General features: G+C 49.5%; 1 protein-coding gene across 7 annotated transcripts in view; it reads right to left on the bottom strand.

Moving 5' to 3' along the window:
• Positions 1-15,244: 15,244 nt before the first annotated feature.
• The window catches only part of NLRP12 (NLR family pyrin domain containing 12), a 29,635-nt gene continuing 19,867 nt past the window's right edge, over positions 15,245-25,012 (bottom strand). For 3 of the 7 annotated variants that reach the window (XM_055238785.2, XM_055238784.2, XM_063615491.1), the window contains 6 exons: positions 24,781-24,951; positions 23,502-23,672; positions 21,047-21,217; positions 18,575-18,745; positions 17,058-17,228; positions 15,245-15,638 (listed from right to left, as the gene is read on the bottom strand). In XM_055238785.2, coding sequence (XP_055094760.1) covers positions 15,551-15,638; positions 17,058-17,228; positions 18,575-18,745; positions 21,047-21,217; positions 23,502-23,672; positions 24,781-24,951 — 943 coding nt within the window. In that variant the 3' untranslated portion in view covers positions 15,245-15,550. The remainder of the gene's footprint in view (positions 15,639-17,057; positions 17,229-18,574; positions 18,746-21,046; positions 21,218-23,501; positions 23,673-24,780; positions 24,952-25,012) is intronic. The other 4 variants (XM_055238786.2, XM_063615490.1, XM_063615489.1 and 1 more) reach the window with 4 other exon arrangements.

Here is a 25,012-nt window from a genome sequence, read left to right as displayed (position 1 = left end):
ACCTCTTTTTATAACGTGTTCAATAAAAAGCTGAACTTTAAAAAAAAAGAAAGAAAGAAATGTATTTTTTGCATCTGGCATAGTGTGCCCAGCGCGTGTGATCCCAGCTATGCAGGAAGATCATTTAAGCCCAGAAGTTCGAGTCCAGCCTGGGTTAACAGGTAGAACCCCCTTCTCTGGAAAGAACAAATTTTTTTTTTTTTGAGACAGATCTCTCTCTGTTGCCCAGGCTGGAGTGCAGTGGCCCAATCTCGGCTCACTGCAAGCTCCGCCTCCCGGGTTCACGCCATTCTCCTGCCTCAGCCTCTCTGAGTAGCCACTACAGGCGCCCGCTACCACGCCCGGCTAATTTTTTTTTTTTTTTTTTTTGAGACGGAGTCTCGCTCTGTCGCCCAGGCTGGAGTGCAGTGGCGCAATCTCGGCTCACTGCAAGCTCAGCTTCCCGGGTTCACGCCATTCTCCTGCCTCAGCCTCTCTGAGTAGCTGAGACTACAGGCGCCCGCCACCACGCCCGGCTAATTTTTTGTATTTTTAGTAGAGACGGGGTTTCACCATGGTCTCGATCTCCTGACCTCGTGATCCGCCCGCCTCGGCCTCCCAAAGTGCTGGGATTACAAGCGTGAGCCACCGCGCCCGGCCTAATTTTTTGTATTTTTTAGTAGAGACAGGGTTTCACCGTGGTCTCGATCTCCTGACCTCGTGATCCGCCCGCCTCGGCCTCCCACAGTGCTGGGATTACAAGCGTGAGCCACCGCGCCCGGCTAAGAAAAAAATTTTAAAGGGCATTCTTTGTGTATTATTTTTTTGAAATAGGGTCTCCCTCTGTACCCTAGACTGGAGTGCCTTGGCATGATCATAGCTTACTATAGCCTTGACCTCCTGGGCCCAAGCAGTCCTTCCACCTCAGTCTCCGGAGTAGCTGAGACCACAGGTATGCACCACCATGCCCGGCTAATTTTTTATTTATTATTTTCTTTCTCTTTTTTTCTTTCTCTTTTTTTTTTTTTTTTTTTTGAGACGGAGTTTTGCTCTTGTTGCCCAGGCTAGAGTGTAATGGCGTGATCTTGGCTCACTGCAACCTCCACTTCCTGGGTTCAAGTGATTCTCCTGCCTCAGCCTCCCGAGTAGCTGGGATTACAGACACCTGCCACCACGCCCAGCTAATTTTTGTATTTTTAGTAGAGATGGGGTTTCACCATGTTGGCCAGGCTGGTCTTGAACTCCTGACCTAGTGATCCACCCACCTTGGCCTTCCAAAGTGCTAGGATTACAGGCGTGAGCCACCACGCCCAGCCTAAATAATTCTTTTTTTTTTTTTTGAGACAGTCTTGCTCTGTCGCCCAGGCTGGAGTGCAGTGGCCCTATCTCGGCTCACTGCAACCTCCACCTCCTGGGTTCAAGCGATTCTCCTGCCTCAGCCTCCCAAGTAGCTGGGATTACAGGCGCCTGCCACTGTGCCCGGCTAATTTTTAAATTTTTAGTAGAGACAGGGTTTCACCATCTTGGCCAGGCTGGTGTCAAACTACTGACCTAGTGATCCACCTGCCTTGGCCTCCCAAAGTGCTGAGATTACAGGCATGAGCCACCATGCCCGGCCCATCCAACAGAACTTTATATGCAAGGATGCACCTGTTCTGTACCTGCACTATTCAATATAGTCCTGATGTGGGCCGGGTGCAGTGGCTCACGCCTGTAATCCCAGCACTTTGAGAGGCTGAGCTGGGCAGGTCACTTGAGCCCAAGAGTTTGAGACCAGCCTGGGCAATATGGCGAAACCCCGTCTCTACAAAAAAATACTAAAATTATCTGGGCATGATGGTGAGTGTGTGTAGTCCCAGCTATTCAGGAGGCTGGAGGTGGGAGAATCTCTTGAGCCTGGGAGGTCAAAGCTGCTGTCAGCCGTGATAGTGCCACTGCATTCCAGCCTAGATGACAGAGTGAGACTGTTTTAAAAATATATATATTGCCGGGCGCGGTGGCTCACGCTTGTAATCCCAGCACTTTGGGAGGCCGAGGCGGGCGGATCACGAGGTCAGGAGATCGAGACCACGGTGAAACCCCGTCTCTACTAAAAATACAAAAAAATTAGCCAGGCGTGGTGGCGGGCGCCTGTAGTCCCAGCTACTCGGAGAGGCTGAGGCAGGAGAATGGCGTGAACCCGGGAGGTGGAGCTTGCAGTGAGCCGAGATCGTGCCACTGCATTCCAGCCTGGGTGACAGAGCGAGACTCCGTCTCAAAAAAAAAAAAAAAATATATATATATATATATTTATATATATTTATTATATGTAATATAAAAATATGTATTTATTTATCCTAACCTCCCAAAGTGCTGGGATTACAGTCGTGAGCCCCTAGGACCAGCCTAATTTTATTTTATTTTATTTTTATTTATTTTTTTTTGAGACAGAGTGTCGCTCTGTCGCCCAGGCTAGAGTGTAGTGGCACAATTTCGGCTCACTGGAAACTCCACCTCCCGGGTTCAAGCAATTCTCCTGCCTCAGCCTCCCGAGTAGCTGGGATTACAGGCACACACCACCATGACTGGCTAATTTTTGTATTTCTACTAGAGATAGGGTTCTACCATGTTGTCCAGGCTGGTCTCCAACTCCTGACCTCAAGTGATCCTCCCCTCTTGGCCTCCCAAAGTGCTGGGATTACAGGCATGAACCACATGAACCACTGCACCCAGCATATTTATTTTTTTTTAAGACAGAGTCTCACTCAGTCGCCCAGGCTGGAGTGCAGTGGCCCAGTCTTGGCTCACTGCAACCTCTGCCTCCTGGATTCAAGCAATTCTCCTGCCTCAGCCTCCTGAGTAGCTGGGATTACAGGCTCCTGCCACTATGTCCAGGTAATTTTTTTTGTATTTTTAGTAGAAACGGGGTTTCACCATATTGGCCAGGCTGGTCTCAAACTCCTGTCCTCAAATGATCTGCCCGCTTTGGCCTCCAAATGTGCTGGGATTACAGGTGTGAGCCACCGTGCCCAGCCCTGTCCACATTTTTTAACAAGCACTGTATCAGCCACAACTCTTGAGCATGGAACCCAAATATACATCGTATGGCTCTGAGTGCCTGGCAAGGCAGGCTCTAGAACAAGGCCCCTGGAAGATTGTGTCCTTGACCACTGCAGGGTTCAGCCACTTTAGAGATAATTGATAGTTCCAGTGAGGAGTTATTCAATAGAAATATAAAAAGCAGGCCAGGTGCAGTGGCTCAAGTTTATAATCCCAGCACTTTGGGAGGCTGAGGCGGGAGGATCGCTTGAGCTCAGGAGTTCAAAACTTGGCTGGGCTACGCAGCAAGACCCTTTCTCTACAAAAAATAAAAAAATTAGTCAGGCATGGTGGAGTGCACCTGAGGTCCCAGTTGCTCAGGAGGCTGAGGTGGGAAAATCACTTGAGCCCAGGAGATTGAGGCTGCAGAGAGCTGTGACAGCGTCACTGTACTCTAGCCCGGACAACAGAGCCAGACTCAAAATGAAGAAACAGATTTTGGCTGTGCGTGGAGGCTCATGCCTGTAATCCTAGCACTTTGGGAGGCCAAGGTGGGTGGATCATGGGTGGTCAGGAGTTCAAGAGCAGCCTGGCTAACATGGCAAAACCCCATCTCTACTAAAAATACAAAAGGTAGCTGGACATGGTGCTGGGTGCCTGTAATCCCAGCTGCTTGGGAGGCTGAGCCAGGAGAATCTCCTGAACCTGGGAGGCGGAGGTTGCAGTGAACCCAGATAGCACCAGTGGACTCCAGCCTGAGCGACAGAGAGTGAGACTCTGCCACAAAAAAAAAAAAAAAAAAAGATGGCCGAGCACAGTGGCTCACTCCTGTAATCCCAGCACTTTGGGAGGCTGAGGTGGGCAGATCACCTGAGGTCAGGAGTTCAAGACCAGCCTGACCAACACAGAGAAACCCCCTGTCTACTAAAAATACAAAAACTAGCTGGGCATGGTGGCTCATGCCTGTAGTCCCAGCTACTCCAGAGGCTGAGACAGGAGAATCGCTTGAACCTGGGAGGCAGAGGTTGCAGAGAGCCAAGATCGCGCCATTGCACTCCAGCCTGGGCAACAGAGAGAAACTCCATCTCAACAAAAACAAAAACAAAAAAAAAGAAAAGAAACAGATTTTGAGCTTATACCTTGACAGACTCCCCGCCTTGACCAAACTTTATGCAGGCTCTCCTGAACCCTCCTAACTAGGCCTGGACCTCGGCTGCTATCTTATCTTTGACCTGCCCAGCCCACTCTTAGCAGAGATTCCTGCTGAGTTATCTCCTGACTCTTCCCATCTAATTGCCCCTGATATCTGATGAAGTGCCTCATCCACCATCTTTGATGTAGGAGGCCTTGGTCCACCTTTAGCAAGAATCCCGTTAGGCCAGTTTAAGCGGAAATCCTCTGTCCTGGATGCCTCCTTCGTAATTTTCCATCCATGAACCTGTCTCTCTGTTCTTTGGCTAAATTCTATTTTTGCTGCTTTTTTTTTTTTTTTTTTGAGACAGGCTGGAGTGCAATGGCACGATCTCAGCTCACCGCAACCCCGCAATTCTCGCCTCCCGGGTTCAAGCGATTCTCCTGCCTCAGCCTCCCAAATAGCTGGGATTACAGGTGCCCGCCACCACGCCTGGCTAAATTTTGTATTTTTTGTAGAGATGGGGTTTCGCCATGTTGGCCACACTGGTCTTGAACTCCTGACCTCAAGTGATCTGCCCACCTCGGCCTCCTAAAGTGCTGGGATTACAGGCGTGAGCCACTGCACCTGGCCTTTGCCCACTCCTTGCCTCGATACTGAGGTCAGCAAACATTTTCTGCAAAGAGCTAGATAGTAAATGGTTTAGGTTTTGTGGGTCACATGGTCTCTGTCACAATTTCTCAACTCTGCAATTAATATAGCAAGAAAGTGGCCACACGACCAGGCTCTGGCTCACTCCTGCAATTCCCACGCTTTGGGAGGCCCAGGCACGAGGATCACTTGAGCCCAGGAGTTTGAGACCAGCCTGGGTAACATGGCAAAAACACCTATCTACTACAATTGCAAAAACTTAGCCAAGTGTGGTGGCACGTGCTTGTAGTCCCAGCTACTAGGGAGGCTGAGGCAGGAGGTTGCTTGAGCCCAGAAGTTCAAGGTTACAGTGAACCATGATCCTGCCACTGCACTCCAGCCTGGGCTACAGAGTAAAACTGGCTCTTTACGAAACAAAAATGAATAAATAGGGTGGGGGGGCTAGGGGAGGGAAAATATTAGGAGAAATACCTAATGTAGGTGACAGGTTGATGGGTGCAGCAAACCACCAGGGGCACGTGTATACCTATGTAACGAAACTGCACGTTCTGCACATGTAACGCAGAACTTAAAGTATAATAAAAATAAATAAGAAATTAAAAAATGAATAAATAGCAGAGCCCAGAGGCTCTTTTTTTTTTTTTTTTTTTTTTTTTGTGAGACAGAGTTTCTCTTCTGTCTCCCAGGCTGGAGTGCAATGGCGCGTTCTCGGCTCAGAGTCTCTCCCCTTCAATCCCACATACTCAGGAGGCTGAGATGGGAGGGATACTTGAGACCAGGAGTTTGAGAACAGCCTGGACAACATGGCCAAGACCCTATCCCTAATTAAAAAAAAAATTCCACCACGCCTGGCTAGTATGTATATATAGCATTTGTTTGTAGAGACAGGGTTTCAGTATGTTGCCCAGGCTGGCCCCAAATTCCTGAGCTCAGGCAATCTGCCACCCTTCACCTCCCAAAATGCTGGGATTACGGGCTTGGGCCGCCACACCTGGTCTAATCTTTCTTATACAATGCCCCCCCCACACCCCCGATCCCCCCCACACCCCCGAATCGAGGATGGATGCCAGCACCTTTTAGGTGTTCCACATATTAAACAACGTGTATTAAATCTTGGAGTGTTAAGAACACAGGCAAACAAAATAGCCATTAACCGGGGAAGGGTTTATTCTAGTCTGGCAAGAATCCTTCCTGAACTCATCCCATGGCAGAAAAGGTGGATAAAATGGTAAATTCCCCTTAATGTCATAAGGAGGTTTATCATGCACCCACCCAAAGGCTGTAGATAAACAGTGACTGAGAGAAAAATGGGATTACAGAAATGAATATTGTACATAAAAGGATTTCTCAAACTGTTAGGCTGTTTACAAAAAGAAAGCTAATCTCATTGTTATGGGCAGCTGGGGCAGATTATGGCAAGGGCTGGGTTTCAGGGTGAGGCTTCAGGGCGATTATCATGACAAGGAGGTCTGTTGGTTTGCAAACGATGACCTTTCAGCTCAGCAGGAAGAACTTCTGATGAGGCAAAGTTTCCTCTATCTGTCCCCTCCTCCCAAGGAGCACGGGCTATGGAATCTCATGTCCTAAATATTTGGGATTTCTGATTCCTTCTGTTATTTTATTTATTTATTTATTTATTTTTGAGACGGAGTCTCGGTCTTGTTGGCCAGGCTGGAGTGCAGTGGCATGATCTCGGCTCACCACAACCTCCGCCTCCCAGGTTCAAGACATTCTCCTGCCTCAGCCTCCCAAGTAGCTGCGATTACAGGCATGCGCCACCACACCTGGCTAATTTTGTATTTTAGTAGAGATGGGGTTTTGCCATGTTGGCCAGGATGGTTTGGAATCCCTGACCTCAGGTGATCCACCCACCTCAGCCTCCCAAAGTGCTGGGATTACAGGTGGGAGCCACCGCCCCCGGCTGTCATTTTTTTTTTTCAAAGAGCTCATTTACGAGTAAAGATAAATTGACACTTAAAGTTCACTAATAGTTAATACAATTATTACAATTTGAGGCTTTACGTTAAATTTGCGTGTTGAGTTACCACAATAATAAAAGACCAGATCAACTATACTTGTCAGGTCAGAATGAAAATCTAAGAAGCGCATCTTGAATTTTAAATTTTTTTCAATTTGATTTTTCTCGTCAAGCCTGGTTGTTGGGGGGAAGGTCAAGTCTTAAACTGGTCTCACCACCAATGTTACCAATTGTCAAAAAAAAATGTCAAACTGGGCCAGGTGTGGTGGATTATGCCTGTAATCCCAGCACTTTGGGAGGCCAAGGTGAGAGGATCGCTTGAGCCCAGGAGTTTGAGACCAGTCTAGGCAACAAAGCAAGACCAGCATCTCTCTCTCTCTCTATATATATATATATATGTATTTTTTCTTCTTTCTTTTTTTCTTTCTTTCTCTTTCTTTCTTTCTTTCCTTCTTTCTCTTTTTTTTTTGAGACAGTCTTGCTCTGTCACACAGGCTAAAGTGAATGGTGTGATCTCGGCTCACTGCAACCTCTGCCTCCCAGGTTCAAACATTTCTCTCTGCCTCAGCCTCCTGAGTAGCTGGGATTACAGGCACTCACCACCACATCCGGCTAATTTTTGTATTTTTTAGTAGAGACGGAGTTTTCTTATGTTGGCCAGGCTGGTCTTGAACTCCTGACCTCAACTGATCCACCCGCGTCAACCTCCCAAAGTGTAGGGATTACAGGAATGAGCCACTATGCCCAGCCCATCTCTATATTTTTAAACAAATTATACAACAAAAAAGTAAAATATCACATTGGATCTTTTTTGTTTTTTTTTTTTTTTTGAGACAGAGTTTTGCTCTTGTTGCCCAGGCTGGAGTGCAATGGCGCGATCTCGGCTCACCACAACCCCCGCCTCCCGGGTTCAAGCGATTCTCCTGCCTCAACCTCCCAAGTAGCATGTACCACCACCCCGGGTAATTTTGTATTTTTAGTAGAGACGGAGTTTCTCCATGTTGGCCAGGCTGGTCTTGAACTCCCGACTTCAGGTGATCTGCCCACCTCGGCCTCCCAAAGTGCTGAGATTACAGGCGTGAGCCACCGTGCCCAGCTGGATCTTTTTTCTTTTCTTTTCTTTTTTCTTTTTTTTTCCAGGGATGGGGTCTTGCTCTGTCGCCTGGGCTGGAGTACAGTGGCAGGATCAGGCCTCACTGCAGCCTTGAACTCATGGGCTCAAGAGATCCTCCCACCTCAGCCTTCCAAATTGCTGAGATTACAGGCTTGAGCCACTGCCTGCAGTCGTCTTTTAAATGCACTTAAAAATCATCTTTGTCTATACTCTTTGTTGAATGTTGATTAAATTCAATTGCACTAATAACATTTTTTATATTCAAAAATATAAATGTTGGCCGGGTGCGGTGGCTCACGCCTGTATTCCCAGCACTTTGGGAGGCCGAGGCGGGCAGATCACCTGAGTTTGAGAGTTCGAGTCCAGCCTGACCAACATGGAGAAACCCCGTCTCTACTAAAAATACAAAATTAGCCGGCGTGGTGGCGCATGCCTATAATTTCAGCTATTCGGGAGGCTGAGGCAGGAGAATCACTTGAACCTGGGAGGCGAAGGTTGTGGTGAGCCGAGATCGAGCTGCTGCACTCCAGCCTGGGCGGCTGAGGGAGACTCGTCTCAAAAAAAAAAAAAAAAGTCAGCAATGAACTTGCTGTGCTGGCCCAAGGGCAGGAGAAGAAAGCCGCCCTTAAAGGAGAAATTTCCAAAGACAAAACGAGGTGATGAGAAAAAGCTGAGTTCTAGGAAATACCCGAGAGACCATCCAGGTGGGTCACAAATAGCAGAAAATCCACGTGCAGTGTGAGAGGAGTGAATAGGTTAGATAGGAATCTGGATGGCTGAGCAGCGGTCAGGACATATGCACTGACCTCCCGCAAACATGACAAAGACCAAAGCAAGAATTTTTTTTTTTTTTTTTTTTTTTTTTTGAGATGGAGTCTGGCTCTATCACCCAGGCTGCAGTGGCGTGATCTCGGCTCACTGCAACCTCTGCCTCCTGGGTTCTAGCGATTCTCGCCAGACATGCTATTTGCTGTCTCATTTCTATCTCTCGCCATCCTTTGCAGCAAATGCTGTACATTTTCATTGATGAAGGAACTTGGTTTAACCAGAAAGCTTGAGCACATACTCCCACAGCTGGCTAGTATTACAAATGGGAAGGAAACCCCGGCTTCCTGGGGCCCTGAGTCTTCCCCTTCCTTGAGTCATTCATTATTTTGAGCACTTACCATTTTCAAGCCCCTCCTTACCTCTCCACCCCCCACCTTTTTGAGTTCCTCTCTATGCCTCAAGGTCAAAGAAACTCTAGTGGTTTCATTAAATAAAATCAGAAATGTTTCCACTTTTTTTTTTTTTAATCAAAGTTGCTCTCAAAAATGTTCACTGCCGCACTGATTTTTTCTTTTCTCTCTCTCTCTTTTTTTTTTTTTTTTGAGACTAAGTCTCACTCTGTCGCCCAGAATGGAGTGCAGTGGTGTGATCTCGGCTCACTGCAACCTCCATCTCCAGGGTTCAAAGGATTCTCCCACCTCAGCCCCCTGAGTAGCAGGGATTATAGGTGTGAGCCACACCGCACCCAGCTTTTTTATTTTTTTAAATTTATTATTATTATTTTTGAGATGGAGTCTCACTCTGTCACCCAGGCTGGAATGAAGTGGCGCGATCTTGGCTCACTGCAACCTCTGCCTCCCGGGTTCAAGCAATTCCCCCGCCTCAGCCTCCCGAGGAGCTGGGACTACAGGTATCCACCACCACACCGAGCTAACTTTTGTATTTTTAGTAGAGACGGGGATTCACCATGTTGGCTAGGATGGTCTCGATCTCCTGACCTCGTGATCTGCCTGCCTCGGCCTCCTAAAGTTCTGGCATTATAGGCATGAGCCACTGCGCCCAGCCTATTTATTTATTTTTTGAGACAGAGTCTCACTCTGTCCCCAGGCTGGAATGCAGTGGCACAATCTTGGCTCACTGCAACCTCTGCCTCCCGGGTTCAAGCAATTCTCTTGCCTCAGCCTCCCAAGTAGTGAGATTACAGGTGCGCACCACCATGCCTGGGTAATTTTTGTATTTTTTGGTAGAGACGGGGTTTCGCCATGTTGCCCAGGCTAGTCTCGAACTCCTGGCCTCAAGTGATCGTCCGCCTCGGCCTCCCAAAGTGCTGGGATTACAGGTGTGAGCCACTGTGCTCAGCCAAAATACTATATTTAAATATTTGTTGAGTGGGTGACTGAACCCCCAGATGGTGGAATGATTTTCTTCTGGGTATTTCTCTGCGTTTTCCAGTGTATTTATAACGAATCCATGTTGGCGTTACTAGTAATAGGGATCACCTAATTTCTATTTGAATCAGTGAAAAAATTTATGAAGGTGTGTCTGACTAAGGCAAGCTAGGATCAAAGGGAGCAGGGTGGCTTGGGGCGGAGACCAGGGGGAATGAGAGGGTGGGAAGGGGTGGGTTTTAATCCTATCAAAGTTGAATGGGCTCTCAGCCTATATAAGAACCCAGCGGCAGCGAGCACTGTTCTTTTTGGAAGACCTGAGGCGTGGCCGTATCATTGGCCTCTGTGAGTATTGCCATGTTATTTTATTTTCCTTTATTTTACTTTATTTTTTAGGGTCAGGATCTCATCATCGCCCAGGATGAAGTGCACAGGTAGGATGATAGCACCTTGCAGCTTCGACCTCCTGGGACTCACCATTTTAGCCTCCAGTACCTGGGACCACAGGCGCGCACCACCATTCCCGTGTGGGTTTTTTTGCCTTTTTTTTTTTTTTTTTTGTAGAAATGGGGTTTTGCTATGTTATCCAAGCTGGTCTCGAACTCCTGGGCTCAAGCAATCCTACCACCGTAGCTTCCGAGAAGCTGGGACTACTGGCTTAAGCCACTCCGCTCAGCCGGGCTGTGCTTTTGTTCTATTTCTGTGATTTTTTTCCGTCTTAAGGACGAAGGCCCCACTGTCCCTCACACGTGTTCCTACTTGCATTGTAGTCAGTCCTCATGGCTTGGATCTGGAGACTATGGGCGGGGGAGTGCTTTGAATATCCATACGTGGAAAGCCTTGTTTTTTACTTTCTTTTTAAGAAAGGGTAGTTTAATTCGTGTTTTGTAGGCCTTCAACAGTTCATCAAGGGCTACTGTCTACCCCCTTGCTTAAAAGCCTCTTCTGATGGGTAAGTGCTTCCACTTGCGATCGCCGCCGTGCCGCATCCCCTCAGCCTGTGGCACTCAAACTGTGGGGGCACTTTCTGCTCTCTGGTGAAAGTGCCGCCATCTTTTGAGTGTTACCGATTGAGACAACTCAACCTGGGGAGAACAGGCCATTTTGGTTGGGGGCGTGGGTAGCAGGATGGCCCTAGACCGTGCCTATGGCCGTTTCCTCGTAATTTAAACTTCTTAGCCACGGCTCTTGCCGATGGAGCTGCTCACCCTGTGGGCCTCAAATGTGGAGCACTATTCTGATGTCCAAGTGGAAAGTGCTGCGACATTTGAGCGTCACCGGTGACGCCCATATCAACGGGTGCCGTGGAGCTCGGTCTGCTGCAGGAACTAAAGAGCCTGTGGTTTTGATTCCCAGCCGGAAAGTGTCTTGGGTACAGGTCCCTTACAACGTCTGGGTGTAATGGCGCTGGAAAACCTGGGGAAGGGAAGGGGGGGCTCCTGGGCTTTCACCTGACACAACTGAGGGAATCTGGGTTAGGTGGTGAAAGGAAGAGGACGTTGTAAGGGCGGCTGTTCGCCTGCGCCGGGCACGGTGGCTCATGCCTGTAATCCCAGCACTTTGGGAGGCTGAGGAGGCTGAGGCAGGGGCAGATCAGGAGGTTCGAGACCAGCCTGATCAACATGGTGAAACCTCGTCTCTACAGAAATTAGCCGGGCATGGTGGTGGGCGCCTGTAATCTCAGCTACTCAGGAGGCTGAGGCAGGACAATCACTTGAATCAGGGAGGTGGAGGTTGCAGTGAGCCAAGATGGCGCCATTGCACTCCAACCTGGGCGACAGAGCTAGACTCATTCTCAAAAAAAAAAAGAGCAGCTGTGACCAAGGGACTGGATGTACAAAGAAAGGAATACTTTTTGCTGTTGGTGTTAATTGATATGTAACTTTCCTCTTCCCCCATAGCAAGCAAATATATTGCTGATATTTAACATGTGCTTGGACGATTGGAGGCCAACCTCTTGTAGGCAAGAAAGTCGCAGTGATGGCAGATCCTTGCGAGGAGCTCACACTGGGATACTCAAAATGGGGGCGCTTTCTCTTTTGTCTGTACTGGGAAGTGCTTCGATTTTGGGGTATCCCTGTTTGAGTAGGGCATCATGAACCATCCTGCTTCAAGGGAGCCTGCGGGCGCAGACTGCAGCTTCAGCGCTGACCTGGAGTTTGGGGCTTCTCTGCGGGGCACCAGTCTGTATGCTCCATTTTAGATAATAAAAATTGGCATATTCTGGGGTGGGCAGGATCCGGGGTTCACCTGCATATAAACAGGGCAGGAAAAGCTTGATGTGGTGTTGGGAATCTGGTTGGCCCTAAAGGGAATTAATTTGGGGCCCTGTTCCTGAATTGGTAGGCAGCCTGCACGTAAGGCTGAAGTGGGTTTGGCCAGAGCATGAGCTGGAGTGCTTCCACCCTGCTACACGGACAATGCCACAGTCTCACTTCTAACTATTTTTTAAATAAAATGTTGTGAACAACATCATGTTGTGTTTCTGGTCTATTGGGTTCCTCTGCCACCCAGAAGTCCTGGGATTACAGGCATGAGCCTCATGTCTGGCGTTACTGAAGCTTCTATGACCCAAGTACACTGCATAAAAATACTTCTTAGTATTTTGTGCTTCCCTTCTACCCCTGCTAGAACTTAAGAGTTCTGCTCTTTGAATTTCAAACAAGATTAAAAAATAAGGCCGGGTGCAGTGGCAGTACTTTTGAGAGGCCCAGGCAGGCTGATCATGAGGTCAGATCAAGACCATCCTGGCTAACACCACAGATGTGAAACCACATCTCTACTAAATACAAAAAAATTAATTGGGCATGGTGATGGGCGCCTGTAGTCCCAGGCTGAGGCAGAATGGCGTGAACCCGGGAGGCAGAGCTTGCAGTGAGCCAAGATTGTGCCACTGCACTCCAGCCTGGGTGACAGAGCCAGACTGTCTTAAAAAAAAAATAAAAAAACCAAAAACTACCCAGGCTGAAGTGTGGTGGCACCATCACAGCTCCCTGCAGGCCCAAGTTCCCTGGATCAAAAGGTCCTCCCACATAAGCACCCCCTCACCCCACCCTTAGTATCTGGCACCACAGGAGTGTCCCCCGCCATGCTCCACTAATGTTTAATAGGAATTGGGGTCTCATACATTGGCCAGCTTGGTCTGAAACCTAAGGGGAATCAAACATCCCTCCTTTTAGTAGAGATAGGGCTTTACCGTCTTGCCCTGGGTGGCCTCCCTGGGATAACAGGTATGTGCCACACAGCCAGGCCTAAGTTCATTTTTGGAAGGTTTTTTTGTTTGAGACAGTCACGCTCTCGCTCAGGTTGGAGTGCAATGTCGCAATCTTGGTTCACTGCAACCTCTGCCAGCTTAAGCGATTCTCCTGCCTCCGCCTCCCAAGTAGCTGGGATTACAGGCATGAGCCACCACGCCTGGCTATTTTTTGCATTTTTTTTAGTAGAGATGGGATTACTCCCTGTTGGCCAGGCTGCTCTGGAACTCCTGACCCCAGGTGATCCACCCACCTCGGCCTCCCAAAGTGCTGGGATTACAGGCTTAGCCACCGTGTGGGGCCTTCAGTAGGTTCTTAGTTGCTGTTTGCCCTATCACTGGTTTCCAGGGCTGCTGGCCACTATCCCCTGTAGGTGTTCCTATCCCCTGTAGATGTTCCAAACCCCTGCAGCTGCTTTGCCCATTCCACAGTATCTGAACTGAAGATCTCAAATGCAAGGGAGTTTTGTTTTGCTATTTGCACCCGCAATTCGTAAAGCAGTTGTAGCCTCTGTTCCAATACTGCCACCACTGGTGGGAAGTCCGCCACGGTAACCAGTAAGACTTCTCCCTTATATTTGACCTAACTGGGCCTCCTGTCATCTTTTCTATGGGCAGCTTGGGGATTATTAGTTGAGGTTTTTTTTTTTAATTTTTAATTTTTAACTTTTTTTTATTTTTTTAAAGAGATGGAGTCTCGCTCTGTTGCAAGGCTGGAGCGCAATGGCACGATCTTGGCTCTGCAACCTCTACCTCCCGGGTTCAAGCGATTATTTTGCCTCAGCCTCCCGAGTAGCTGCTATTACAGGCACCCACCACCATGCCCAGCTAAATTTTTTTGGATTTTTAGTAGAGATGGGGTTTCCCCATGTTGGCCAGGCTGGTCTCAAACTCCTGACCTTGTGATCCACCCGCCTTGGCCTCCCAAAGTGCTGGGATTACAAGCGTGAGCCTCTGCACCCGGCCAAGGGAATATGGATTTCTTTTTTTTTGAGACAGCGTCTCACTCTGTCATCCAGGCTGGAGTGCAATGGCGTGATCTTGGCTCACTGCAACCTCTGCCTCCCAGATTCAAGTGATTCTCCTGCCTCAGCCTCCCGAGTAGCTGGGATTACAGGCGTGTGCTATCACACCTGGTTAATTCTATATTTTTATTAGAGATGGGGTTTCTCCGTGTTGGTCAGGCTGGTCTTGAACTCCTGACCTCAGGTGATCTGCCCTCCTTGGCCTCCCAAAGTGCTGGGATTACAGGCATGAGTCACCACACCCGGAATTTTTTTTTTTTTTTTTTTTTTAAGATAGAGTCTCGCTCTGTCGCCAAGGCTGGAGTGCAGTGGCACGATCTCGGTTCAGTGCAACCTCTGCCTTCCAGGTGCAAGTGATTCTCCTGCCTCAGCCTCCCCAGCAGCTGGTACTATAGGTGCATGCCACCACACCCAGCTAATTTTTTGTATTTTTAGTAGAGATGGGGTTTCACCGTGTTAGCCAGGATGGTATTGATCTCTTGACCTAGTGATCCGCCCGCCTCAGCCTCCCAAAGTGCTGGGATTACAGGCGTGTGCTGCTACCCCTGGGTAATTAATTGTACCAATTAATAGTAGTTGGCTAATTAGTAATGGTGGAGTCTTGCTATGTTGCTTGGACTGGTCTCTAACTCCTGGACTTAAGCAAGCATCTTGCCTCCGCCTTGGAAAGTACAGGGGTTACAGGCGTGAGACACCGCACCTGGCCCCTGTTGGGCTTTTACCCCTCCTGTTAGGGGCCATCAAACCTCTCTTAGTTGGTCATCCCTTAAAGCTCCGTCAAACTTTTTTTTTTTTTTTGAGATGGAGTCTCGCTCTGTCGCCCAGGCTGGAGTGCAGTGGCGCAATCTCGGCTCACTGCAACCTCCACCTCCTGGGTTCAAGCGATTCTCCTGCCTCAGCCTCCCGAGTAGCTGGGACTACAGGTGCCCGCCACCACGCCCGGCTAATTTTTTTTTTATTTTTAGTAGAGACACAGTTTCACCATCTTGGCCAGGCTGATCTCAAACTCCTGACCTCGTGATCCACCTGCCTCGGCCTCTTGAAGTGCTGGGATTACAGACACGAGCCACTGCGCCTGGCCAGCTCCATCAAACATTAATTTGATCCAAGCAGAGGGACTTTTGATCTCAATCTGCATGAGTTTGTCTCTAGGAAGGAGCCTGATCATTATGCTGTGGGGGTGATGAGCACCCTCCCATCTTCCTCTGTCCAGATCTCAGAGTACAGCCAGCAGATAGGACCATTCAGCAGCCGATGTCCAAATAAGGTTTTGTTACTCGAAGCGCTGCCAACCTACTGTGGGTCATTTTATTCAGGTCCATCCCAAATAACCTGTGGATACAAGAGTTGATATTATTCCAGTCCACCACTGTGGCATTCAATTAATAAGCCTTAAGTATCTATTGTGCACAACCGTGATAAGATCATTCCATGATCCTCCAGAAATTCCACCCAACGCTGCTGGAAAGTAGGCTTACCGCATGCTACACACAAGTCCCCAAGCTGTGTTAACTTGCATAATTTTTTTTTTTTTTTTTTTTTTTGAGACAGAGTCTCGCTCTGTCACCTAGGCTGGAGTGCAGTGGTGTGATCTCGGCTCACTGCAACCTCCGCCTCCCAAGTTCAAGCAATTCTGCGTCAGCCTCCTGAGTAGCTGGGATTACAGGCACCTGCCACCACGCCCAGCTAATTTTTGTATTTTTAGTAGAGATGGGGTTTCACCATGTTGGTCAGGCTGGTCTCGAACCCCTAACCTTGTGAGCCACCGCACCCGGCCAGCCTTTTTTTTCTTGAGACAAGTTCCTGCTCTGTCACCCAGGCTGGAGTGCAGTGGCGTAATCATGGCTCACTGCAGCCTCGAACTCCTGGGCTCAAAGGATCCTCCCACCTCAGCCCCCTGAGTAGCTTTGACTAGAGGTGTGTGCCACCACACCTGGTGTGTGTGTGTGTGTGTGTGTGTGTGTGTGTGTGTGTGTGTTTGTAGAGAGATGGGATTTTGTCATGTTGCCCAGGCTGGTCTCAAATTCCTGAACTCAAGCAATTTTCCCATCTCAGCCTGTCAAAGTACTGGGATTACAGGTGCCATCCCCTGCACCCAGCCTAAACTTTGATTGCATCACTGCACTCCAGCCTGGGCGACAGCAAGATCCCGTCCAAAAAAAAAGCAATTGGAGTTTTTTTTTTTTGAGATGGAGTCTGGCTCTGTCGCCCAGGCTGGAGTGCAGTGGCGCAATCTCTGTTCACTGCAAGTTCCACCTCCCAGGTTCACTCCATTCTCTTGCCTCAGCCCCCTGAGTAGCTGGGACTATAGGCACCCGCCACCATGCCTGGCTAAGTTTTTTCTATTTTTAGTAGAGACGAGGTTTCACTGTGTTAGCCAGGATGGTCTCGATCTCCTGACCTCGTGATCCGCCTGCCTAGGCCTCCCAAAGTGCTGGGATTACAGACTTGAGCCACCTCGCCCGGCCTAGCAATTGGAGTTTGAACCCAGGCAGAGTAATTCTAGATTCTCACTCGAATTACAGTGACCTCCAATGCAATTGGTGAGCCACGATGGTCCCCTTCAACAGAAAAGGAAATTATCCAAGGTCACACAGCCAGTAAATGACATAGGTAATATTTGGCCTCATCTGTATGCCCCCTAATTGCATACACCAGTGCGTAACGTATTTGTCCATCCAGCTTATCTACCCTCATGCTCCCAGCCCAATGTCCAGCCTCCTCCAGAAAGAACTGGTCATCATTCCTCACCAGAGGACTCGGAGTTTGCAGCCAGGATGGCTCAGCCGCTTGCAAAGCAGTCGGACACCTGTGTCCCCTAGGGCGTTGTTAGTCAGATAAAGGTGGGTCAAGGTCTGGTTGATCCCCAGGGTGAAGTAAAGATTCTTACAAGCCTTGGCTGTGAGGCCACAGCTATCCAGCCTGGTGAAGATAAGGAGTTGGTTAAGGTAACATCAGAGGCTACTATGTTATTTGGAAGCAGTGTCTCACCCTGTCGCCCAGGCTGGAGTACAGTGGTGAGATTTCAGCTCACTGCAACCTCTGCCTCCCAGGTTCAAGCGATTCTCCTGCCTCAGCCTCCTGAGTAGCTGGGATTACAGGCGTGCACCACCACCAATTAGCGTGGCTAATTTTTGTATCCTTTCATTTTTGTTTTGTTTGAAATGGAGTCTCCTTCTGTTGCCCATACTGGAGTGCTGTGGTGCGATCTCGGCTCACTGCAACCTCCACCTCCTGGATTCAAGCGATTCTCCTGCCTCAGCCTCCTGAGTAGCTGGGATTACAGGCACCCGCCACCACGCCAGGCTAATTTTTGTATTCTTAATAGAGATGGCCATGTTGGCCAGGCTGGTCTCGAACTCCTGACCTCATGATCCGCCCACCTCAGACTCCCAAAGTGCTGGGATTACAGGCATGAGCCACCGTGCCCGGCCTGAATTATTATTTTTGAGACAGAGTCTTGCTCTATCACCCAGGCTGGAGTAGAGTGCAGTGGTGTGATCTCAGCTCACTGTAATCTCGCCTCCCAGGTTCAAGTCATTCTCCTGCCTCAGCCTCCTGAGTAGCTGGGATTACAGGCATGCGCCACCATGCTGGGTTAATTTTTGTATTTTTGTAGAGATGGTGTTTCACCGTTTTGGCCAGGCTGGTCTCGAACTCCTGACCTCAGGTGATCCACCCGCCTCGGCCTCCCAAAGTGCTGGGATTACAAGCGTTAAGCTACCGTGCCCAGCCTCTTTTTTGTAATTTTTACATTTCATTTTTTATTTATTTATTTTTTGAGACAATTTCACTCTTGTTTGCCCAGGCTGGAGTGCAATGGCATGATCTTGGCTCACTGCAACCTCTACCTCCCAGGTACAAGCGATTCTCCTGTCTCAGCCTCCCAAGTAGCTCGGATTACAGGCATGTGCCACCAGGCCTGGCTATTTTTTTTTGCATTTAGTAGAGACAGGGTTTCACCATGTTAGGCTGGTCTTGAACTCCTGACCTCAGGTGATCCACCCACCTCGGCTTCCCAAAGTGCTAGGATTACAGGCATGCGCCACCGTGCCTGGCCTTAAGTTTTTAAAATTTTAAGTCGGGCAGCACCCCCAAATCAGAATAAGTTCAGAGAGACTTCCTGTCTTTTCTTTCCACCTCTCTTCTTGATACCTGAATCTTTTATAGTGAAGCAGGATGGTTCATAAATAGAAAAATGAAGGATGAGAAAGCGCTTCCACTGTCCAAACATGAGCACTGCCACCCCGTCACTCCCCGACGCTCACCACATTTTCTGGAGTTTGCAGGCGGGATGTTGCAGCCCCTCAGCCAGCAACCACAGGCCCTGGTCTCCCAGGTCGTTGAAACTCAAGTCCAGCTCCCGGAGGTTGTGGTTGGCCTGGAGCACCGCAGAAAGACCCTCACAGGCGGCAGAGCACAGCCGGCAGATGCCCAACCTGCAAAGACAGGATGCGAGGGTGGAGTGGGAGGTGTTCCTCCTGCGAACATCTGCTGGGAGGGCCCTGTGCCAAGCCCTGCGCTGGTTGCAGACAGAGGGACAGATTCAATTTCTACCCTTGAGAGACAAAAAGAAAAAGAAGACAGAAGTAGGAAGACGAGAGGAAGGGAGGAATAAGAGAACAGAAGGAAGCAACTAAGAATCAGGTCAGGTGCCCTGGTTCATGCCTGTCATCCCACCATCTTGGGAGGCTTGAGGCTGGAGGGTTCTTTGAGGTCGGGAGTTTGTGACCAGTCTGGACAACCAACAACTTGTTTGTACAAAAAATTTTTTTTTCTTTTTGCGATGGAGTTTCCCTCTCGTTGCCCAGGCTGGAGAGCAATGATGCGATCTTGGCTCACTGCAACCTCCACCTCCCAAGCTCAAGCGATTCTCCTGCCTCAGCCTCTCAAGTAGATGTGATTACAGGCATGTGGCAACATGCCCGGCTAATTTTTGTATTTTTAGTAGAAGCGGGGTTTCACTATGTTGGTCAGGCTGGTTCCGAACTCCTGACCTCAGGTGATCCACCCGCCTGAGCCTTCCATCTACAAATTTTTTTTTTTGAGACAGAGTGTCACAATGTCACCCAGGCTGGAGTGCAGTGGTGTGATCTCGGCGCACTACAACCTCCGCCTCATGGGTTCAAGTGATTCCCCTGCCTCAGCCTCCTGAGTAGCTGCGACTACAGGTGCCCGCCAACACACCCAGCTAATTTTTGTATTTTTAGTAGAGACGGGGTTTCACCATGTTGGCCAGGATGGTCTTGATCTCTTGACCTCATGATCCACCCGCCTCAGCCTCCCAAAGTGCTGGGATTACAGGCGTGAGCCACCGCGCCCAGCCGCGCGTGTGATTTTTTTGTTGTTGTTTTTTGCTGGTGCCTTGATAAAAAAATACACAGTGTGTATTTTTGAGCACCTCTACCCACGTCTTGTACTAGTCACTAGGAGATACAGTTGGCATAGCTCCTATGCTTGTGGAATGCCACCACACACACATATACACAAATTACAATCTTTTTTTTTTTTTTTTTTTTTAGATGGAGTCTCGCTCTGTCGTCCAGGCTGGAGTGTGGTGGCACAATCTCAGCTCGCTGTAACCTCCGGCTCCCGGGCTCAAGCAATTCTGCCTCAGCTTCCTGAGTACCTGGATATCAGGTGTCCACCACCATGCCTGGTTAATTTTTATATTTTTAGTGGAGACAGGGTTTCACCATGTTGGCCAGGCTAGTCTTGAACTCCTGACCTCAGGTCATCCTCCCACCTTGGCCTCTCAAAGTGCTGAGATTACAGGCGTGAGCCACCTCGCCCGGCCTTCAAATTTCTTTTTTTTTTTTTTTTTTTTGAGACGGAGTCTTGCTCTGTCACCCAGGCTGGAGTGCAGTGGCACAATCTCGGCTCACTGCAAACTCCGCCTCCCGGGTTCATGCCATTCTCCTGCCTCAGCCTCTCTGAGTAGCTGGGACTACAGGCGCCCGCCACCACGCCCGGCTAATTTTTTGTATTTTTAGTAGAGACGGGGTTTCACCGTGGTCTCGATCTCCTGACCTCATGATCCGCCCGCCTCGGCCTCCCAAAGTGCTGGGATTACAAGCGTGAGCCACCGCGCCCGGCCTCAAATTTCAATAAATGATGCTGAGGGGAAGCAGGAGGTCACACAGGATCATAAATCTAGGAACCCAGGTCTTAGCTAGGGATTAGAAAGGGTGTCCAGCTGGGTGTAGTGGGTCACACCTGTAAGCCCAGCACTTTGGGAGGCCAAGGCCAGAGGATCTCCTAAGGCCAGGAGTGCGACACTAGCTTAGGCAACAAATCGAAAATTTTTTGTCCCTACAAAAAATAAGCAAAAATTGGCCGGGCGCGGTGGCTCACGCCTGTAATCCCAGCACTTAGGGAGGCCGAGATGGACGGATCACGAGGTCGGGACATCAAGACCATCCTGGCTAACACAGTGAAACCCCGTCTCTACTAAAAATACAAAAAATTAGCTGGATATGGTGGTGGGCGCCTGTAACCTCAGCTACTTGGGAGGCTGAGGCAGGAGAATCGCTTGAACTCAGGAGGCGGAGGTTGCAGTGAGCCGCAGTCGCGCCACTGCTCTCCAGCTTGGGCGACAGAGCAAAATTGTCTAAAAAAAAAAAAAGTTGATGTAGTAGCTACAGTTTAGGATCAGAGGCAACCTGGCCTCCGTGATCCCAGGTGACAGGGCTGCATTCATGGATTGGGACTCCTAGCGTGGTGAGCAAAACGGGACTCACCGGAGGGTCTGGAGCTTGCACATGGGATGCTGGAGGCCCTCACACAGCAGCAGCACCCCGGTGTCCCCCAGCTCATTCAGGCTCAGGTCCAGCTCTCTCAGGCTCTGGTTCACGCTGAGAGTTGAGGCCAGCTCTTCACAGGCAGCAGCAGTGAGGTGGCAGATCTTTAGCCTGCACAAAGTCCAATTCAACAAGCATTATGGAGGTTTTCCTTTCTTTTTCTTTTTTTTTGAGACGGAGTCTCACTCTGTCACCCAGGCTGGAGTGCAATGTTGCATCTCGGCTCAACTGCAACCTCCACCTCCCATGTTCAAGCGATTCTCCTGCCTCAGCCTCCCGAATAGCTGGGACTACAGGCGTGTGGCACCATGCCTGGCTAGTTTTTGTATTTTTAGTAGAGACAGGGTTTCTAACCATGTTGGCCAGGGTGGTCTCGAACTCCTGACCTTGGGTGATATGCCTGCCTCAGCCTCCCAAAGACTGGAATTACAGGCGTGAGCCACTGCGCCCAAGCCCCCAGTCTTAACAGTAATGCATTTTTAGACAACCTAATTTAAAAGTGGGTAAAAGGGCTGGGTGTGGTGGCTCACGTCTGTAATCCCAGCACTTTGGGAGGCCGAGATGGGCGAATCACCTGAGGTCAGAAGTTCAAGACCAGCCTGGCCAACATGGTAAAGCCCCATCTCTACTGAAAATACAATTAGCCGGCGTGGTGGGAGGTATCTGTAATCCTAGCTACTCGGGAGGCTGAAGCACAAGAATCGTTGAACCTGGGAGGTGGAGATTGCATGAGCTGAGATGGAGAGCCACGGTACTCCAGCCTGGGCCACAGGGCGAGATTCTGTCTCAAAAAAAACAAAGAAAGAAAGTGCTGACTGGGTGCCATGGTGGTGGCTCACACCTGTAATCCCAACACTTTGGGAGGCCGAGGCGGGAGGATTGGTTGACCCCAGGAGTTCCAACCAGCTGGTCAGCATGGCGAAACTCTGTCTCTATTAAAGAAAAGAAAAATTGGCTTGGCGTGGTAGCACACACCTGTAGTCCCAGCTACTTTGGGAGGCTGAGGCAGAAGGATCGCTTGAGCCTCAGAGGTCAAGGCTTCAGAAAGTTGATATCACATCATTGCACTCAAGCTTCTGTGAGTCAATGAGACCCTGTCTCAAAAAAAAGAAAAAAGTTCAAGATGGTTCCTGCAGATCATACTGGGGCAGAACAAGAAACAACTGGGGAAGATGGTACATTTTATGTTGCATGTATTTTGCCACAATTACATTTACTTTTTATTATATGTTTATTGAGACAGGGTCTCACCCTGTCACCCAGGCTGGGGTACAGTGGCTTGATCACAACTCACTGTAGCCTTGGCCTCCGAGGTTCCTGAATAGCTGGGACTCCAGGCACATACCACGCCACCCGGCTAATTATGTTTATTTTTTGTAGAGATGAAGTCTCACTGGTTCCCAGGCTGCTCTTGAACTCCTGTGCTCAAGTCATTCTCCTGCCTTGGCCTTCCAGAGGTTGTGATTATAGGCGTGAGCCACTGCGCCCAACCCTTCTGAATATTTTTGATCCATGGTTGATGAAATTCACAAATGCAGAACCCATGGACACAGACGGGCTGACTGTGGCTCAGTGGCATGAAGTAGTTTCACGTTACTGGGCAACCAGCACTGCTATCCATCTCTGGAACTTTTTTTTTTGAGACGGAGTTTCATTTTTGTTGCCCAGGCTGGAGTGCAATGGCACAGTATTGGCTCACCACAATCTCCGCCTCCCAGGTTCAAGCGATTCTCCTGCCTCAGCCTCCGGAGTAGTTGGGATTACAGGCTTGTGCCACCATGCCTGGCTAATTTTGTATTTTAGTAGAGACGGGGCTTCTCCATGTTGGTCAGGCTGGTCTCGAACTCCAGACCTCAGGTGATCCGCCCGCCTTGGCCTCCCAAAGTGCCGGGATTACAGGCGTGAGCCACCGCACCCGGCCCATCTCTGGAACTTTTTCATCTTCCGAAATGGAACCTCTGCTCCTGTTAAACGGTAACTCCCCATTTCTTCCTGTTCTAGGCCTTGGCAGCCACCATTCTACTTTGTTTTTTGAGATGGAGTCTCACTCTGTCACCGTGGCTGGAGTGCAGTGACGTGATCTCGGCTCACTGCAACTTCTGCCTCCCAGGTTCAAGTGATCCTCCTGCCTCAGCCCCCTGAGTAGCTGTGATTACAGGCATGTGCCACCACATGCGGCTAATTTTTGTCTCTTTAGTAGAGACGGGGTTTTGCCATGTTGGCCAGGCTGGTCTCAAACTCCTGACCTCAGATGGTCTGCCCTGTTTGGCCTCCCAAAGTGCTGGGATTACAGACGTGAGCCACTGCGCCCGAACCCTATGGATGCATTTTTATGCCGTCATTCAGTATGAAGAGATTTGCCATTTTATTATAGTTGACCCCAGGAAGAACTCACCACAAAGTCCGTAGTTTGCAGATGGGGTGCCTCAGTCCCTGGCACAGTAACCTCAGGCCCAAATCCTCCAGTGCATTTCCTGTCAGGTCCAACTCAACCAGATGTGGGTTGGTGCTGAGCACAGAAGCCATCTCCTGACAAGCCCCGGACTCCAGCTGACACTTCCTCAACCTTGGGAGGAAGGAGAGGTTGAAGGGGGCGCCATCTTGCCTTTCTGTGTCCTGATCACTCATGCCCCAGCCTGTTTATCTTATTATGTAGGAAAGGGTTCTTGCTGTGTCACCCAGGGTGAAGTTCAGTGGAGTGATATCAACTCACTGAGGCCTCGACCTCTGGGCTCACATGATCCTCCTGCCTCAGCCTCCTGAATAACTGGGAATACATGTGTGCACCACCACACCTGCCTAATTTTTTTTTTTTTGAGGTAGAGTCTCGCTCTGTCGCCCAGGCTGGAGTGCAGTGGCGTGATCTTGCCTCACTGCAACCTCCACCTCCTGGGTTCAAGTGATTCTCATAGCTCAGTCTCTCGAGTAGCTGGGACTACAGGCTGGGCTACAGGTGTGCGCCACCACGCCCAGCTAATTTTTGCATTTTTAGTAGAGACGGGGTTTCACCATGTTGGCCAGGCTGGTCTTGAACTCCTGACCTCAGGTGATCCGCCCACCTTGGCCTCCCAAAGTGCTGGGATTACAGGCGTGAACCACCACTCCTGGCCCATACCTGGCTAATTAAAAAAATTTTTTTTTGTAGATAGGCTGCAGTGGCTCACACCTGTAATTCCAGCACTTTGGGAGGCCAAGGTGGATGGATCATTTGAGGTCAGGAGTTTAAGACCGGCCTGGCCAACGTAGGGAAACCCCATCTCTACTAAAAACACAAAAAAGTTAGCTGGGTGTGGTGGTGGGTGCCTGTAACCCCAGCTACTTGGGAGCCTGAGGCAGGAGAATCACTTGAACCCAGGAAGTGGAGGTTGCAGTGAGCCGAGATTGCGCCACTGCACCCCAACTTGGTCAACATAGCAAGACTCCGCCTCAGGGGAAAAAAAAGATGAGGGATGGCCCCAGGGACTCTTCATCATGTGGAATTGAGTGTGGAGTCAGAGGAGGGCAGAAGGGGGTCTTCTAAAGTGCCCAGAGTCCAGGGCCAGGGTCTTAGGTCATGGGGTTAAGGGCCAGCCCTGATTTAAAGGTGGAGATTTGGGGATTACCAGCGTTTTGTGATATTTCATGCCCCAGGAGACAATGAGCTTAAGGAGTTGCTGCCGGGGATAGAGACTCACTGAATCATCTGCAGCCTGCATTGGGGATGCCGCAGGCCCTCGCAAAGCAGCGTCATGCCTGGGAATCCAACACCGTTGCCACTGAGATCCATCCTTGTTAAATTCTTATTGGCTATGAGAGCTGCAGAGAGGTCCTCACAGGCTGAGCTGGAGATGCGACACCTCTTCAGCCTGGGGTGGAAAAGAGGAGAAAAAAGTTGGTCATTTCTTTTGCGCCAGTTTTGTGGATTAT

Source organism: Symphalangus syndactylus, chromosome 13 (assembly GCF_028878055.3).
Source record: "Symphalangus syndactylus isolate Jambi chromosome 13, NHGRI_mSymSyn1-v2.1_pri, whole genome shotgun sequence".
NCBI lineage: Eukaryota > Metazoa > Chordata > Mammalia > Primates > Hylobatidae > Symphalangus > Symphalangus syndactylus.
Note: the sequence above shows the minus strand (reverse complement) of the source record. Positions and strands in the feature narration are given on the sequence as shown.